At 40.4% G+C, this 19811-nt stretch overlaps 1 protein-coding gene across 9 annotated transcripts in view; it reads right to left on the bottom strand.

The window, feature by feature from the left end:
* Positions 1 to 19811, bottom strand: part of UGGT2 (UDP-glucose glycoprotein glucosyltransferase 2) — a 274442-nt gene that overhangs the window by 125614 nt on the left and 129017 nt on the right. For all 9 annotated transcript variants that reach the window (XR_002518478.2, XR_002518477.2, XR_002518481.2 and 6 more), the window contains one exon: positions 1648 to 1854. Coding sequence is in view for 3 of the 9 variants with exons in the window: in XM_017951367.3 (XP_017806856.1) it covers positions 1648 to 1854 (207 nt within the window). In the remaining 6 variants the exon portion in view is untranslated. The remainder of the gene's footprint in view (positions 1 to 1647; positions 1855 to 19811) is intronic.

Below are 19811 nucleotides of genomic sequence, written 5' to 3' on the forward strand. Positions count from 1 at the left end.
ACATCAATTTAAATAAAATTTGATATGAAGAAAATGAAATTAAATATTTATTAAATTCTGAACTCAGTACCTCTTATTTGGTATTCTCAATTTAAAAAGTGTTAAAATGGAAATACTCCTTTCTCCCCATCATACTAATCCCAGAAGATCAGTTTAGTAATAATATATTTAAATATGGAAATAATAAAAATAACCCTTGGTCAAAGTAAAAAAAATATGGACATTCACAGAAAATAAGCCACATATATGCTCATTGCACCTTCATATTAAGGTGCATTTCTCTCTCTCAGTACTTCCCAAACTTTAATGTGCATATCAATCACCTGGTATCTTGTTAAAATGCAGAATCTACTTCAGTAGAATCAGGGCCTTAAATTCTGAATTTCTAACAAGTTCCCAGATGCTCTCATGATGATGAAAATGTTCTTGCATTGTCCAATATGGCAGCCAAGGCCTCACGTGGTTATGTGGCATTCAAAATGTGGCTACTATGACTGAGGAACTGAATTTAAAATCTTATTTAATTTTAATTTAAGTATAAAATAGCCATATGTAGCCAGTGGCTGTGGTGTTGGACCGTGTAGGCCCTGATCCTCTTTACCTCCAAAATCCCCATTCCAATCATCCCCTTTCTGACCACAACCTCATGACCATCCCCATCCCTAATTACTCAACCTTTCAGTCCACAGACTCTACCATTTATTCACTGTCCATCATCCTTCCCATGGCATAATTTCCTTTTAACCAAGTTCTATTTCAGGGTACTTTACTAAAACCAAAACTTTCTCCATGTTTAGCTCCCTCAAATGCTCCCCCTCAGTCATATAAACTGGGCCAAACCCCAACCTTGGTTAAACAAAACTGCTAAGTCTGCAACTGGATGAAAACAGTAAAATACAGCTGGAGAAAAACATACGACCAACGCTGATCCCGCTTTAAATTTATGATCATTAATCTCAAGTGGGCCCTCAGCAATTACCAGAAATCTTCCTTCACTAGTGTATTAAATTTACTTTCTCACTCTCAGAATAATAGTAAAATATTCGACATTTCCGCTTTTTGTCCTCGACCCTTTAAAAATACATCCTGCCACTCTAATCCTTAGCTAATGATCTGACTTTTGAAAGTAAATCAATCAAAACAACTTATAAATATTTTGTCTGTCTTTCCTCCTACAATGTAAGCTCCACAAAGAACAGGGACAGGGACTCCATCTGCTTGTTCACAAGTTTATCTCCATTGTCTGATAAACAATCAATATGTATTTTTCGAATGAATAATGATTCTTTCTTCAAGAGGATCACCATTGAAATTCCCCCCATAATGGACCCCTTCAGTGAAATACCTGAGATTTACATAACGCTTTAACCCCCAATTATTCGCTTAAGTACATATCCTAACAAAAATGCCATCAACTTTAAGAATCATGAAGTAGTTAATAAAACATATGAAATTTGATTTATTAAATGCCTCTGTGCAAAGTCATATCATTTAATGTTTATCTTTTCCCATTTGAAAAGGAATGTTTATTATCTCCATTTGTTTAAACCTGTTAATCTTTTTCAGTAACAGTATCTCCAAATACATTCACTTATACTTTTAAAATATGCAATATGTACATATTTAATATTTCAGATAGCTACTGACCTCAATAAGGAATGTTTTAATTTTATCTCCAGAGTAAATAGCTGTAGCAGTTTTTTCCTTTGCCAGTTGCCCAAGAAAGCTTCTCAAAAACCTGGTCTTCTGTGTAAGAAAAGCTGCCAAAATTCCTCTAGAAATAGCTGTGTTCTCTTCATTTATTTTTGATGTAGGATTATAAATAATCCCCAATCGACTATGAACACTTGTTTTCTGCAAACACATTTAGAGATGAAAAGGACCAGTATCTTACATATCTTTTTACAGGTGAATATATTTTCTTTCCCATCCAGTTTGTTCGCTATATCATGCACCATTTTTCACTATCAAAGCCCTCCCATGTTGACTGTACTAAATGTGATATACCACTGAAAGAGCCTAACAATCATTTTACTAACTCTAATTCCTTCACATCTTTGCATAATGATTCCTTTGTAATGTAACATTATATTTAAGCTTTTTGTATGTGAAACAACACAAATAAAAAATACACAAAACAAAATGTAGAGCTTAGTGAATTAACCCATACAACTACTATTCTGATCACTGGCACTGCCAGCAATCCCCAAAAACATTCCTCAGATCTCTGTCAATTACCACACCTTCCCACTTTTCTAAAAACAACCACTCTCTTGTCATTTATGGTAATAACAACTTTGCTCTTCTTTATAGTTTATTCCCTAAGCTTGCATTGCTAAACATTTAATCAATTTTAAATTTCATATAAACGGGATCATGCAGTATTATTTTGTGTTCTTTCTCCACTCAATAATGTGAGATTTATCAATACTGTTTTCTGTAGCTGTAGTCGATTTTCACTACTGTACAGAATTCCATCATATGAATATACATTCTTTTATCCATTCTACTGTTGCTGGACATGAGTTTTTTCCAGTTTAGAGCTCCAAAAACAGGATACACATATCTTCCATTTCAGAAGATGCTAAATAGTTTTTCAAAATAATTGTACTAGTTTTCACTCCCACCAGCAACAGTTCCATCACCTTACAGTCTAAGAAACACTTTGTATTGTCAGATTTTAATTTAACTCATTATCGTACATATGTAAAGATATCTCATCAGGTTTTTAATTTGCTTTTCTCTTATCATTAATGATACTGAACACCCTTTGATATGTTCTTTGGCTTCTTTTCTGACTTGCCTGTTCAATCTGCTTCCAGTATTTTTTGGATTATCTTTTTTGGCCCCTGACTTGGAAGAGTTTGATTTTCTAAGACTCAAGTGCTTTTTTTGGTTACATGTGTAAAGATATGCTTCTCCCATTCTATGGCTTGTTTTGTAGTGTACTGATGTGTTATGATGGGAAGCAGTCCTTAATTTTAAAGTAGTTCCATTTATTGGTATCATACCTGATGGCTACTGGGTTTTGGGTCTCATTTTAGAAATCTTTCTCTAAAGTCAAAAAGATAATCTATATTAACTTTAAGAAGATTTATTGTTTTGCCTTTTATGTTTAGCTCTATAATCCAACTGGAATCAATTTTTGTGCATGACGTGAAAAGAGGAAAGTGTCAAAGATTACCCTTACTGTTCCATAAAGCCAACTTTGTTATAAATCAAGTGTTAATATATGCATGGCTCTATTTCTGGGTTCTCTAATCTTCTTCCATTGCTCTATTTTTCCATCCTTGTGCTAATACCAAACTGTGTTCAATTATGTAGTTTTATCAAAGATCTTGATATCCAGTAAAGCAATTATCACTTTTTCTGCTTTAAGATTATTTTAGCTACTCTTGGTGCTTTGAATTTCTGGATGAGTTTTTGAATCTGCTTGACAATTTCCACAAAAATTTCCAGTGTTTGATATTTTTCATACTATTGTAAATGGTATCTTTACTTAAACTGCATTTCTTGTTTGTTGCAACTCTTAGAAATATAATTAATTATTGGACATTGACCTGGTACTAAACAACCTTAAACTATATAATTAATTCTAATAATTTATATGTGGATATGTATTTTCTGTGTAAACAATTTGGAATGGCAATTGGAAGACAAATCAATAAAGATTATACAATCTGTAGAACAGAATGTAAAAAGAATGAAAAAAATGAACAGGTTCTCAGAGAAACGTGGGACACCATTAAGCATGCCAACATACGCATAATAGAAGACCCAGGAAGATAAGAAAAAAGAAACATAGAAAATATTAAAAAAAAAAAAAAAACCACTGAAAGTTTCCCAATTTTGATTAATAACATAATTTACAAATCTAAGAAACTCAATGTACTCCAATAAGGACAAATATAAAGATATCCATAGCCAGGCACGTGAGTCAAAATGTTAAAAGCAAAAGCTAAAATCTTGAAAAGAGCAAGAGAAATGCTTTTTTCGTTGTATACAAAAGAATCTCAATAACATTAAAGGCTAACTTCTTATCAGAAACAACAGAAACCAGAAGGCAATGAGATGGGGCGTTCCAAGATGGCGGAATAGGAACAGTTCCAGTCTGCAGTTCCCAGCGTGATCGACACAGAAGATGGGTGATTCCTGCACTTCCAACTCAGATACCTCGTTCATCTCATTGGGACTGGTGAGAGAGTGGGTGCAGCCCAAGGAGGGCGAGCCGAAGCAGGGCAGGGCGTCGCCTCACCCGGGAAGCACAAGGGGTTGGGGAATTTCCCTTTCCTGGCCAAGGGAAGGCGTGACAGACTACCTGGAAAAACAGGACATTCCCACCCAAATACTGTGATTTTCCCAAGGTCTTAGCAACTGGCAGACAAAGTGATTCTCTTCCGTGCTCAATTCGGCAGGTCCCACGCCCACGGAGCCTTGCTCACTGCTAGCCCAGCAGTCTGAGATTGAACTGCAAGGGGGCAGCCTGGCTGGGGGAGGGGCGTCCACCATTGCTGAGGCTTGAGTAGGTGGACAAAGCAGCCGGGAAGGTCTAACTAGGCGCAGCCCACCGCAGCTCAGAAAGGCCTACTGCCTCTAGACTCCACCTCTGTGGGCAGGGCTTAGCAGAACAAAAGGCAGCAGACAACTCCTGCAGACTTAAACGTCACTGTCTGACAGCTCTGAAGAGAGCAGTGGTTCTCCCAGCACGGTGTTTGAGCTCTGAGAATGGACAGACTGCCGCCTCAAGTGGGTCCCTGACTCCCTTGTAGCCTAACTGGGAGACACCTCCCAGTAGGAGCCAACAGACACCTCATATAGGTAGCTGCCCCTCTGCCACTCAGCTTCCAGAGGAAGGATCAGGCAGCAATATTTGATGTTCTGCAGCCTCCACTGGTAATACCCATGCAAACAGGGTCTGGAGTGGAACTCCAGCAAACTCCAACAGACCTGCAGCTGAGGGACCTGACTGTTAGAAGGAAAACTAACAAACAGAAAGAAATAGCATCAACATCAACAAAAAGGTCATCTACACCAAAACCATACCTGTAGGTCACCAACATCAAAGACCAAAGGTAGATAAAACCATAAAGATGGGGAGAAACTACAGCAGAAAAGCTGAAAATTCTAAAAATCAGGGGGCCTCTTCTCCTCCAAAGGATCGCAGCTCCTCGCCAATAACGGAACAAAGCTAGATAGAGAATGACTTTGGTGAGTTGACAGAAGTAGGCTTCGGAAGGTCAGTAATAACAAACTTCTCTGAGCTAAAGCAGGATATTCGAACCCATCTCAAGGAAGCTAAAAACCTTGAAAAAAGATTAGATGAGTGGCTAACTAGAATAAACAGTGTAGAGAAGACCTTAAATGACCTGATGGAGCTGAAAACCATGGCATGAGAACTTCGTGACACATGCACAAGCTTCAGTAGCCAACTGGATCACAGGAAGAAAGGGTATCAGTGATTGAAGATCAAATGAATGAAACAAAGTGAGAAGACAAGGTAAGAGAAAAAAGAGTAAAAAGAAATGAACAAAGCCTCCAAGAAATATGGAACTATGTGAAAAGAACAAATCTACATTTGATTGGTGTACCTGAAAGTCATAGGGAGAATGGAACCAAGTTGGAAAACACTATTCAGGATATTATCCAGGAGAACTTCCCCAACCTAGCAAGGCAGGCCAATGTTCAAATTCAGGAAATACAGAGACCACCACAAAAATACTCCTCGAGAAGAACAACCCCCAGACACATAATCATGAGATTCACCAAGGTTGAAATGAAGGAAAAAGTGTCAATGGCAATCAGAGAGAAAGGTCGAGTTACCCACAAAGGGAAGCCCATCAGACTAACTGCGGACCTCTCGGCAGAAACCCTACGAGCCAGAAGAGAGTGGGGGCCAATATTCAACATTCTTAAAGAAAAGAAATTTCAACCCAGAATTTCATAGCCAGCCTAACTAAGCTTCATAAGTGAAGGAGAAATAAAATACTTTACAGACAAGCAAATGCTGAGAGATTCTGTCACCATCAGGCCTGCCTTACAAGAGTTCCGGAAGGAAGCACTAAACATGGAAAGGAACAACCAGTATCAGCCACTGCAATAACAGGCCAAACTGTAAAGACCACTGGTGCTATGAAGAAACTGCATCAATTAACGGGCAAAATAACCAGCGAACATCGTAACTACAGGATCAAACTCACACATAACAATATTAATGTTAAATTTAAATGGGCTAAATGCCCTAATTAAAAGACACAGACTGGAAATTGGATAGTCAAGACCCATCAGCGTGCTGTATTCAGGAGACCCATTTCACATGCAGAGACACACATAGGTTCAAAATAAAGGGATGGAGGAAGATCTACCAAGCAAATGGAAAGAAAAAAGAGCAGGGGTTGCAATCCTAGTCTCTGATAAAACAGACTTTAAATCAACAAACATCAAAAGAGACATCCAAAAATATATATGCACCCAATACAGGAGCACCCAGATTCATAAAGCAAGTCCTTGGAGACCTACAAAGACACTTAGACTCTCACACAATAATAATGGGAGACTTTAACACCCCACTGTCAATATTAGAAAGATCAATGAGAAAAAAGGTTAACAAGGATATCCAGGACCTGAACTCAGCTCTGCACCAAGCAGATCTATTAGACATCTAAAGAAGTCTCCACCCCAAATCAACAGAATATACATTCTTCTCAGCACCACACTGCACTTATTCTAAAATTGACCACATAATTGGAGTAAAGCACTCCTCAGCAAATGTACAAGAACAGAAATCACAACAAACCGTCTCTCAGACCACAAGGCAATCAAATTAGAACTCAGGATTAAGAAACTTACTCAAAACCGCTCAACTACATGGAAACTGGAAAACCTGCTCCTGAATGACTACTGGATAAATAACGAACGAAGGCATAAATAAAGATGTTTTTTGAAACCAATGAGAACAAAGACACAATGTACCAGAATCTCTGGGACACATTTAAAACAATGTGTAGAGGGAAATTTATAGCACTAAATGCCCACAAGAGAAAGCAAGAAAGATCTAAAATCAACACCCTAATATCACAACTAAAAGAACTAGAAAAGCAAGAGCAAAGACATTCAAAAGCTAGCAGAAGGCAAGAAATATTTAAGATCAGAGTAGAACTGAAAGAGACAGAGACACGAAAAACCCTTCAAAAAAATCAATGAATCCAGGAGTTGGTTTTTTGAAAAGATCAACAAAATAGACCGCTAGCAAGACTAATAAAGAAGAAAAGAGAGAAGAATAAAATAGACACAATAAAAAATGATAAAGGGGATATCACCCCTGATTCCACAGAAATACAAACTACCATCAGAGAATACTATAAATGCCTCTACGCAAATAAACTAGAAAATCTAGAAGAAATGTATAAATTCCTGGACACATACACCCTCCCAACACTAAACCAGGAAGAAGCTGAATCTCTGAATAGACCAATAACAGGCTCTGAAATTGAGGCAATAATTAATAGCCTACCAACTAAAAAAAGTCCAGGTCCAGACAGATTCAGAGTCAAATTCTACCACAGGTACAAAGAGGAGCTGGTACCAGGCCGTCTGAAACTATTCCAATCAACAGAAAAAGAGGGAATCTTCCCTAACTCAATTTACGAGGCCAACATCATCCTGACACCAAAGCCTGGCAGAGTCACAACAAAAAAAGAGAATTTTAGACCAATATCCCTGATGAACATCAATGAGAAAATCCTCAATAAAATACTGGCAAACCAAATCCAGCAGCACATCAAAAAGCTTATCCACCATGATCAAGTCAGCTTCATCCCTAGGATGCAAGACTGGTTCAACATATGCAAATCAATAAACGTAATCTATCACATAAACAAAACCAATGACAAAAACCACGATTATCTCAATAGATGCAGAAAAGGTCTTCGACAAAACTCAGTAGTCTTCATGCTAAAAACTCTCAATAAATTAGGTATTGATAGAACGTATCTCAAAATAATAAGAGCTAGTTATGACAAACCCACAGCCAATATCATACTGAATAGGCAAAAACTGGAAGCATTCCCTTTGAAAATCAGCAGAAGACAGGGATGCCCTCTCTCACCACTCCTATTTAACATAGTGTTGGAAGTACTGGCCAGGGCAATCAGGCAGGAGAAAGAAAGAAAGGGTATTCAATTAGGAAAAGAGGAAGTCAAATTGTCCGTTTGCAGATGACATGATTGTATATTCAGAAAACCCCATTGTCTCAGCCCAAAATCTCCTAAGGCAGATAAGCAACTTCAGCAAAGTCTCAGGATACAAAATCAACGTGCAAAAATCACAAGCATTCCTATACACCATTAACAGACTGAGAGCCAAATCATGAGTGAACTCCCATTTACAATTGCTACAAAGAGAATAAAATACCTAGGAATCCAACTTACAAGGGATGTGAAGGACCTCTTCAAGGAGAACTACAAACCACTGCTCAAAGAAATAAAAGAGGACACAAACAAATGGAAGAATATTCCATGCTCATGGATAGGAAGAATCAGTATCACGAAAATAGCCATACTGCCCAAAGTAATTTATAGATCAATGCCATCCCCATCAAGCTACCAATGACTTTCTTCACAGAATTGGAAAAAACTACTTTAAACTTCATATGGAACCCAAACAGAGTCTGCAACTGCCAAGACAATCCTAAGCAAAAAGAACAAAGCTGGAGGCATCATGCTACCTAACTTCAAACTATACTACAAGGCTACAGTAACCAAAACAGCAGAGTACTGGTACCAAAACAGAGAGACAGACCAATGGAACAGAACAGAGACCACAGAAATAACACCACACATCTACAACCATCTGATCTTTGACAACCCTGACAAAAACAAGAAATGGGGAAAGGAGTCCCTATTTAATAAATGGTGCTGGGAAAACTGGCTAGCCATATGCAGAAAGCTGAAATTGCATCCCTTCCTTACACCTTATACAAAAATTAACTCAAGATGGATTAGAGACCTAAATGTTAGACCTAAAACCATAAAAACCCTAGAAGAAAACGTAGGCAATACCATTTAGGACATAGCCATGGGCAAGGACTTCATTACTAAAACACCAAAAGCAATGGCAAGAAAAGCCAAAATAGACAAATGGGATCTAATTAAAGTAAAGAGCTTCTGCACAGCAAAAGAAACCACCATCAGAGTAAACAGGTAATCTACAGAATGGGAGAAAATTTTTGCAATCTACCCATCTGACAAAGGGCTAATATCTAGAATCTACAAAGAACTTAAACAAATTTACAAGAAAAAAACAAACCCATCAAAAAGTGGGCAAAGGAAATGAACACACACTTCTGAAAAGAAGACATCTATGCAGCCAACAGACACATGAAAAAATGCTCATCATCACTGGTTATCAGAGGAGTACAAATCAAAACCACAATGAGATACCATCTCACGCCAGTTAGAATGGCGAGCATTAAAAAGTCAGGAAACAACAGGTGCTGGAGAGGATATGGAGAAATAGTAACGCTTTTACACTGCTGGTGGGACTGTAAATTAGTTCAACCATTGTGGAAGACAGTGTGGTGATTCCTCAAGCATCTAGAACTAGAATTACCATTTGACCCAGCCATCCCATTACTGCATATATACCCAAAGGATTATAAATCATGCTACTATAAAGACACATGCACATTTATGTTTATTGCGGCACTATTCACAATATCAAAGACTTGGAACCAACCCAAATGTCCATCAATGATAGACTGGATTAAGAAAATGTGGCACATATATACCATGGAATACTATGCAGCCATAAAAAAGGATGAGTTCATGTCCTTTGCAGGGACATGGATGAAGCTGGAAACCATCATTCTCAGGAAACTATCATAAGGACAGAAAACCAAACACTGCATGTTCTCACTCATAGGTGGGAATTGAACAATGAGATCACTTGGACACAGGGCGGAGAACATCACACACTGGGGCCTGCTGGGGGCTGGGGGTCTGGGGGAGGGATAGCATTAAGAGACATACCTAATGTAAATGATAAGATGATGGGTACAGCAAACCATCATGGCACATGTATACTTATGTATCAAACCTGCACATTGTACACATGTATCTTAGAACTTAAAGTATAATTTTAAAAAAAAGAAGGCAATGAAACGATATATTCAAAGTGTTAAAATATTCCTTACAACTACTATAAAGTTTCTTAAAACTACTGGCATCTGCTTATATTTACAAAGGCAGAAGAAAGCAAGCTACGAAAGGAGAGAATTAAAATATACAGAAAGGATAATTAATAGAATTAAAACTCTAAATGGCTGGGCACAGTGGCTCCTGCCTATAATCCCAGCACTTTGGGAGGCTGAGGCAGGCGGATCACCTGAGGTGAGGATTTCGAGACCACCGTGGCCATGATGGTGAAAATCCATCTCTACTAAAAAAAAATACAAAAATTAGTTGGGCATGGTGGTGCACACCTGTAATCCCAAGCACATGGGAGGCAGAGGCAGGAGAATCACTTGAACCCAGGAGGTGGAGGGTGCAGTGAGCCGAGACTGCACCACTGCACTCCAGGGTGATTGAGAGAGACTCTTTCAAAAAAACAAAAACAAAAAAACAAAAACAAACAAAAAACTCCCCACAAAACTCTTAAATATAAAAATTATGAAGAAATTTTAAAAGACTGATAGTTCTAATATAGACATTTTTTAACTGTCAAGAACATCACATACTAATTTAAATGATGTCAAAATGTAAAATGACATGCAAAATATTAATCTGCAAAATGCTTCTACGGGTCAATGATAGAGTCGTAACACCTACAAGCCTGATATCTGGCACCTCATTCTTCTGTTATCTCATCTCTTCCCCTTGCTGTGTTCTAGCCATACACTTTGCTGTCTTCTTACTTAAAGTATGTTCTTGCATTAGAACCTCTGCATCAGCTAGACACTCTGGTGGGAATATATTTTCCCTCAGTATTTGAATTGTTAATTCCCTCAGTTCCTTGAGGTCATTGCTGAAATGTCATCTTCTCAATGAGGCATATCCTGCCAACCTTATTTAAAATTGTAATCTGTCTGCAATCTGACTCTCTGCTCCTGAGTTTCCCTTACCCAGTTCTTTTTCTTTTTCCACAGCATTTCTCACCTTCTTGACATGTAACTCAACTTACATATATGTCTATCACTTATTGTCTGTCTCCCTATCCACACTACTCCTGCTAAAATTTAACCTGCACAAGAGAAAATACCTTAATATTGTAAACTAATATATCCCCAGAAGGGAGAACACAGTCACTCAAATACTTAGACAGTAAACGAATAATAAATAGATTACATATGAAAAGGACATACTTATTTAGACACAAAAAATACACTTATCCCTGTGGAAGTTTTAGCCACTCCAGCCAGGGTTATAAGGACAGAGCTCCAATCTCTCCCTGGGACAGGGCTTCCGGCGGAGGGTGGCGACCATCTCTACAGATTGGTCAACTCAGCTGTTCTAGCCTGCCAGCTTTGGAGAGTCCAAACAGTCCAGACAAGGAAGGCTCCCCCGCCAACAGAGCATAGCTGCTCTGCCTGATCATGGCCAGACTGCTTCTTTAAGCAGCACCCCAGCCATTCCTCTTCACTGGGGGGGACCTCTCTGCAGAGGCTTCAGCCACGCCAGCCAGGATTACAAAGACAGAGCTTTGATCTCTTCCTGAGACAGAGTTCCCAGTGGGAGGAGCGTCTACCATCTCTGCAGTTTGGTTGACTCAGCTGTTCCAGTCAGCCGGCTTTGGAGAGTCCAAACAGTCCGGGTGAGAAAGGATCCACCCCAACATAGCACACCTGCTCTACCAAAAAGCAGCCAGACTGCCTATTTAAGCAGGTCCCTGATCCCATTCTTCCTATCTACATAAGACCTCACAACAAGGGTCTCCAGCCACTTGCTGTAGGTGTGTTTGGACTGGCAATAGGTCTGTACCCCTCTAGGACAGAGCTTCCGGAATGACCTGGCTGCCATCTTTGTTGTTTTGCAGCCTTCACTGGTGATACCTCTGGGTACAGGAAAAACAGAAGCAAGTAGGGTCTGGGGTGGACCCTCAGCAAACTGCAGCAGCCCTACAGAAGAGTGGCTTGACCGTTAAAAACAAACAGAAAGCAACAAAATTATCATCAACAAAAAGGACCCCACAAAAACCCCATTCAAACGTCAGCAACCTCAGAAATCAAAGATGAGAAAAAAATCCAAGCAAAAATGCTGAAAACTCAAAAGGCCAGAGTATCTCTTCTCCTCCAAATGACTGCAACATCTCTCCCCTAAGGGGACAGAACTGGGCTGAGGCTGAGATGGCTGAAATGATGGAAGTAGGCTTCAGAAGGTGGGTAATAAGGAACTTTGCTAAGCTAAAGGAGCATGTTCTGACCCAATGCAAAGAAGCTAAGCACTATGATAAAACACTACAGGAGCTGTAAGCCAGAATAATCAGTTTAGAGAGGAATACAAATGACCTGATGGAACTGAAAAACACAACATGAGAACTTCACAATGCAACCACAAGTATCAATAACTGAACAGACCAAGCAGAGGAAAAAAATTTCAGAACTTGAAAATTATCTTGCTGAAATAAGGCAGGTAGACAACATGAAAGAAAAAAGAATGAAAAGGAACAAGCAAAACCTCCGAGAACTATGGGATTATGTAAAAGGAGCAAACCTATGACTGATGGGGTACCTGAAAGAAACAGGGAGAACAGAACCAAGTTGAAAAACATACTTGAAGATATCATCCAGGAGAACTTCCCCAACCTAGAAGGAAAGGCCAACATTCAAATTCAGGAAATGCAGAGAACCCCAGTAAGATCCTCCATGAAAAGATCAACCACAAGACATATAATCATCAGATTCTCCAAGGTTGAAATGAAAGAAGAAATGTTAGAGGGCAGCCAGAGAGATAGGCTAGGTCATCCACAAAGGGAAGCCCATCAGACTAACAGCAGACTTCTCAGCTGAAACCCTACAAGCCAGAAGAGATTGGGGCCAATTTTCAACATTCTTAAAGAATTCCCAATTCATTTTTTTTTTTTTTTTAAATTTATTACATTATTATACTGTAAGTTCTAGGGTACATGTGTGCATAATGCAGGTTTGTTACATATGTATACTTGTGCCATGTTGCTGTGCTGCACCCATCTAACTCAAGTTATACAAAGCATCAGGTACACCCCAATGCAATCCCTCCCTCCCCCCTCCTCCCCATGATAGGCCACGTGTGATGTTCCTCCCCAGTCCAAGTGATCTCATTGTTCCAAACCAGTTCCCACCCCTGTGAGGGAGAACATGCGTAAAGCTTGGGTTTCTGTTCTTGTGATAGTTTGTTAAGAATATATGGATTCCAGCTGTGACCCATGTCTCTACAAAGGACACAAACTCATCCTTTTATGGCTGCATAGTATTCCATGTGGTGTATATGTGTGCCACATTTTCTTAATCCAATCTGTCATACCGATGGACATTTGGGTTGGACCGTAGTGCCTGTTATTAGAATAGTGCTGCAATAAACATATGTGTGCATGTGTCTTTATAGCAGCATAATTTATAATCCTTTGCATATACTCCAGTAATGGGATGGCTGTCATGGGTGTTACCCATTTGTAGGGATCCCTGAGGAATTGCGCTACTGTTTTCCATAATGGTTGAACTAGTTTACAATCCCACCAACAAAGTGTTCCTATTTCTCCACATCCCTTCCAGCAATTCTGTTGTTTCCTCGACTTTAATGATCGCCATTCTAACTGGTGTGAGATGTATCTCCATTGTGGTTTTGACTTGCATTTCATGCCAGTGATGATGAGCATTTTTTCATGTGTTTGCTGGCTGTATGAATGTCTCTTTGAGAAGTTCATTCATATCCTTTGCCCACTTTTTTGTAATGTTTGTTTTTTCTTTGTAAAATTTGTTTTGTCTTTTCTGTAGGTTCTGATATTAGCCCTTTGTCAGATGAGGATTGCAAAAAATTTTCTCCTGTAGGTTGCCTGCCCCACTCTTGATGGTATTTTGCTGTGCAGAAGCTCTTGCTTAATGAGATCCCATTTACGGAATTTTGGCTTGCTGCCATTGCTTTGGTGTTTTAGACATGGAAGTTTCTTTGCCCATGCCTATGTCCTGAATGGTACCCAGGCTTTCCCAGGAGGGCGGTATTAGGTCTAACATTTAAGTCTCTAATCCATCTTGAATTAATTTTCAAGATAAGGAGTATAAGGAAAGGATCCAGTTTCAGCTTTACTCTATGGCTAGCCAATTATCCCAGCACCATTTATTAACACAGGGGGCAACTTTCCCCATTTCTGTTTCTCTCAGGTTGTCAGCATCAGATGGCTGTAGGATGTGGTATTATTTCTGGAGGACTCTGTTCTGTTCCATTGGTCTATATATCTCTCGTTTTGGTACCAGTAACATGCTACTTTGGTGACTGTAGCCTTTGTAGTATAGTTTGAAGTCAGGTGGATGCCTCCAGCTTTGTTCTTTGACTTAGGATTGTTCCCTTGAGATGCGGGCTCTTTTTGGTTCCATATGAACTAAAGCAGTTTTTTTCCACCTGGTGAAGAAACTCATTGGTAGCTTTCGATGGGGATGGCATTGAATCTATAATCACCTTGGGCAGTATGGCCATTTTCACGATATTGATCTTTCCCTATCCATGAGCATGGTATGTTCTTCCATTGTTTGTGTCCCTTTATTTCACTGGAGCAGTGGTTTGTAGTTCTCCTTGAAGAGGTGTCTCTTACATCCCTTTGTAAGTTGGATTCCTAGTATTTATTTCTTTGAAGTACCAGGAATGAAGTTCGTTCATACTTGGCCCTCTGTTACTGGTGTATAAGAATGCTTGTGATTTTTGCACATTTTGTGTATCCTGAGACTTTGCTGTAGTTGCTTATCAGCTTAAGGAGATTTTGTATCGACAATGTAGTTTCTTTCTAAATATACAATCATGTCATCTGCAAACAGGGATGCAATTTGACTTTTCCTAACTGAATACCCCTTGATTTTCCTTTCTGCTCTATTTGTTCTAGGCCGGAACTTCCAATACTTATGTTGAATAGAGTAGATGTGCGAATCCCTTGTCTTGTGCCAGTTTTCGGGGGCGGACGCCCCAGTTTTGCCTGAATTCAGGTATGATGGTTACGGGTTTGTCATGCAAAATAGCTCTTATTATTTTGAGGCTCCATCACGCCTAATTTATCGAGCCGCTTTTTAGCATGAAGGTCGCTGAATTTCGGTCGCATCTATTGGTGATGGGTTCATGCATGGTTCTTGTCTTTGGCTCCCTGGTTTTATGCTGACGCGTTTATTGATTTGGCGCATCGCTGAAACCGTTCAAATCCCAGTGCGAAGCCCAATTTGATCAGCGTGGCGTGATAAGCTTTTGATGCTGAACCGCTTGCTGCATTTTGCTGAGGATACCTGACCATGTTCATCGGGATATTGGTCTAAAATCTTCTTTTTTGCTGGTATCTCTGCTATTTTGCATTGACATGTTGCCTCCCCATAAAATGAGTGCCAGGAGGATTCCCCTTTTCTGGCTGATTGCCACAGCCTGCAGCTGAATGTACCAACTCCTCCCAGCAATGGTAGAAATCTGCCAGGAACCCATCTGGTCCCAAGACTTTGCTGGTAGCCATTAAATGCTGCCCTTGGCACCCCTGCTGGGTCTTATTCAGGATTCAACTCTCCCATGGTCTCGGCACAGGTGTCCGTGGAACATCCATTTCTTCTGGATTTCTCTCCAGTTTATCAAGTGAGGTGTTTGCAGTATTCTCGATGGGTAGTTTGTACTTCTTGTGGTCGGTGGTGATATCCCCTTTATCATTTCTTAATTGCGCTGATTTGATTCTCTCCTCTCTCTCTCTCTCTCTCTCTCCTAAGAAACGAACGACCTCTGATCGAGTTTTGATTCTCGATTTTTATTTTTTGTTGACGGATCGCCGAGTTTTCGAGGATCTGGCTTTTAAATGTGTCCCAGAGATTCTGTGGTTGTATCTTTGTTCTCTATTGGTTTCCAAAGAATATCTTGCTTCTCTCCCTTCATTTCATATGCACCTGTAGTCATTCAGAGCAGTTGTTCAGTTTCCATGTAGTTGATGCCTTGAATTGAGTTTCAGTCCCGGAGTTCTAGTTTGATTGTACCTATGGTCTATGGAGACGCCTGGTTATAATTTCGTTCTGTACATCAAGGAGGAGTGTTTACCTCCAATTACGTAATAATTTTGGAAATAAGTACGATGTGGTGCTGAGAAGAAATTTAAGTATTCTGATTGTGGTGAGAGTTCTCCATAGATGGTTAGGTCTGCTGCAGAGATTATTCAATTCTGGATGACCTTTGCTAACTCCTCGTCTCGCTGATCTGTCTAATGCTGGCAGTGTTGGTCTCCCATTATTGCCGTATGGGGAGTCTAAGCCCCTGTAAGTCTCTCAAGACTTGCTTTTATGAATCTGGGTGCTCTGCATATATATTGATAGCAGTTCTTCTCCTGTTGAATTGATCCCTTACCATTATATGTAATGGCTCTCTTTGTTCTCTTTTGATCTTTTGGTTTGTTCTTCGTTTTACTGTGAGACTAGTATTGCAACCCCCGCTTTTTTGTTCTCCATTTTTGGTAAATCTTTCCTCCATCCCTTTATTTTTGAGTCAGGAAGGCTCTATGCAGGAGATGGTCTCCCCATCACAGCAGACTTGATGTAATCTTGACCTTTATCCAGTTTGCCATGTCTGTCTTTTAATTGGAGCGAGTCCATTTTATATACTAAGGGGTTAAGATATATGTGACCTTGATCCTGCCATTATGATATTAACTGGTTATTTTGCTCGCTAGTTGATGCAGTTTCTTCCTAGCCTTGATGGTTTACATTTTGCATGTTTTTGCAATGGCTGGTACCGGTTGTTCCCTTTCCATGTTGAGTGCTTCCTTCAGGGTCTCTTGTAAGGCAGGGCTAGTGGTGACACAAAAATTCTAAGCATTTGCTTGGCCTGTAAAGGATTTTATTTCTCCTTCACTTATGAAACTTAGTTTGGTTGGATATGAAATTTGGTTTAAAAATTCTTTCTTTAAGAATGTTGAATACTGGCTCCCCACTTCTTTCTTCTGGCTTGTAGAGTTTCTCGTCGCAGAGGTCTGCTACAGCAGTCTGATGGGCTTCCTCGTGGGTAACCCGACCTTCTCTGGCTGCCCTTACTTTTTTCCTTCATTTCAACTTCTTGTGACCTGGCAATTATGTGTGTCTTGAGTTGCTCTTCTAGGAGTATCTTTATGGCGCTTCTCTGTATTTCCTGATTTGAATGTTGGCCTGCCCTACTGCTGGGGAAGTTCTCCTGATGATAATATCCCGAAGTGTTTCCAACTTGGTTCCATCTCCCCTCACTTTCGTGGCACCCCACCAGGCGTGATTGTCTTTTACATAATCCCATACTTTGCAGGCTTTACATTCTTTTCTTCTTTTCTTTTGGTTTCTCTTTCTCGCTTCTATTTCTCACCATTTGATCCTCAATCGCTGATGTTCTCTTCCAGTTGGATCGAAGTCGCTGCCTGAAGTTTTGTGCGCATTTGTCACGATTTCTCGTGGTCATGGTTTTCATCTCTTTTCATTTCGCTTTATGACCTTCTCTAGATTTAATTATTTTAGCCATCAATTTTCCAGACACTTTTTTTTTCAAGATTTTTAGTTTCTTTTTATATTGGTAATGAATTCTTTAGCTCTGAGAATGATGACTGGAAGCCTTTCTTCTCTCATCTCGCCAAAGCTATTCGTCCAGCTTTGATCCTGCTGGCGCATGAGCTGCGCCCCTTTGCCGGGGATATGCTTCTTGTTTTTGAATTTCCAGCTTTTCTAGTTCTGCTTTTCCCCATCTTGTGGTTTTATCTGCCTCTGGTCTTGATGATGGTGATGTACTGATGGGTTTAGGTAGTCCTTCCCTGCTTTGATAGTTTTCCTTCTGGACAGTCAGGACCCCAGCCAGTCTGTTGAGATTGCTTGAGGTCCACTCCAGACCCTGTTTTCCTGGTGTCAGCAGCAGAGACTGCAGAAGAGCAGTATTTCTGAAACAGCAGTGTACCTGTCTGATTCTTGCTTTGGAAGCTTCTCTCCCTCTCAGGGGTGTACTCACCCCTGTGAGGTGGGGTGTCAGACTGCCCCAGGGATGCTCCCAGTTAGCTACCAGGGGTCAGGGGACCCGCTTGAGCAGGGAGTCGTCCCTCTCAGATCTCAACCTCCGCTGGGAGAGATTCCACTGCTCTTTCAAGCTGTCAGACAGAGCGTCGCTTATGCCTGCAGAGGTGTCTGCTGCTTGTTATTGTTTACTGTGCCCCTGCCCCCAGAGGTGGAGCGCCCAGCAGTGACAGGTGGCAGCGATTTGAGCTGCTGTGAGCTCCACCCCAGTTCCAGCTTCCCAGCAGCTTTGTTTACCTACTTTGCCAGCAATGGCGTGGCTCTCCCCAGCCTCGCGTCTTTGCCGGTGATCATGACTGCTGTGGGATTAGCAATGAGGGAGGCCTGCGTGGGGGTCTCCCCGCCAGGGATATTTCTCCTGGTGTGCCTGTTTGCTCAAAGCCGCTATATTGTGCGGGAGCCCATTCTCCAGGTGTTGTGTGTCTCAGTTCCCCTGCCAGGTGCGATTCCCTTCCCCCTGCGCCTCAGGTGAGGGCAATGCCTCGGCCTTGCTTCAGCTCTCGCTGGTCGGGCTGCAGCCGGACTAAATCGGTCAGTCCGCACTCCCAGTGAGAGATGAACCCAGTAACAGTTGGGAATGTCAAATCAATGTGGGTTCTCTGTGTCGGCGCCAGTGGGGAGCGAAGACTGGAGCTGCTCCCACCGCCATTCCCACCACCCACCATTTCTAAAGAAAAGAATTCCTGAAGTGGAATTCTCCGAAAAATTTCCAGAATTTCTGCTATCTTGGCCAAACTAGTTTCCCGCGGCAAGGAAAAGCAAATGCTGAGGGAATATCACCATCAGGCCTGCCTTGCAAGAGCTTCTGAAGGAAGCATTAAGTATGGAAAGGAAAAACCATTAGCAGCCACAACAAATACACACTGAAGTACACAGACCAGTGACACTATGAATCAACCACATAAACAAGTCTGCAAAATAACCAGCTAGCATCATGATGACAGCATCAAATTCACACATAACAATACTAACCTTAAATGTAAATGGGTTAAATGCCCCAAGTAAAAGACAAAGAATGGCAAGCCGTGTAAACAGTGAAGACCCATCAACACACTGTCTTCAAGAGATCCATCTCACATGGAAAGACACACATAGGCTCAAAATAAAGAGATGGAGGAAAATTTATGAGCAAATGGAAAACAGAAAAAAGCAACAAAGATTAAAAAAGAACGTTACATAATTATAAAGGGTTCAATTCAAGAAAAGCTAACTATCCTAAATATACATGCACCCAATACAGAAGCACCCAGATTCATAAAGCAAATTCTTAAGAGACCTACAAAGAGACTTAGACTCCCACACAATAATAGTGAGAGACCTTAACACCCCACTAACAATATTAGACAGATAATTGAGACAGAAAATTAACAAAGATATTCAGGATCAAGTAGACTTGATATATATTTACAGAAATCTCCATCAAAACCCAACAGAATATACATTCTTCTCAATGCCACATGACACTTACTCTAAAATTGATCACATAATTGGAAGTAAAACGTTCCTCAGCAAACGCAAAAGAAGTGGAACTGAAGATTAAGAAATTCACTCAAAACCACACAACTACATGAAAACTGAACAACCTGCTCCTGAATAACTC

This window comes from Papio anubis, chromosome 15 (assembly GCF_008728515.1).
Source record: "Papio anubis isolate 15944 chromosome 15, Panubis1.0, whole genome shotgun sequence".
Classification (NCBI taxonomy): domain Eukaryota; kingdom Metazoa; phylum Chordata; class Mammalia; order Primates; family Cercopithecidae; genus Papio; species Papio anubis.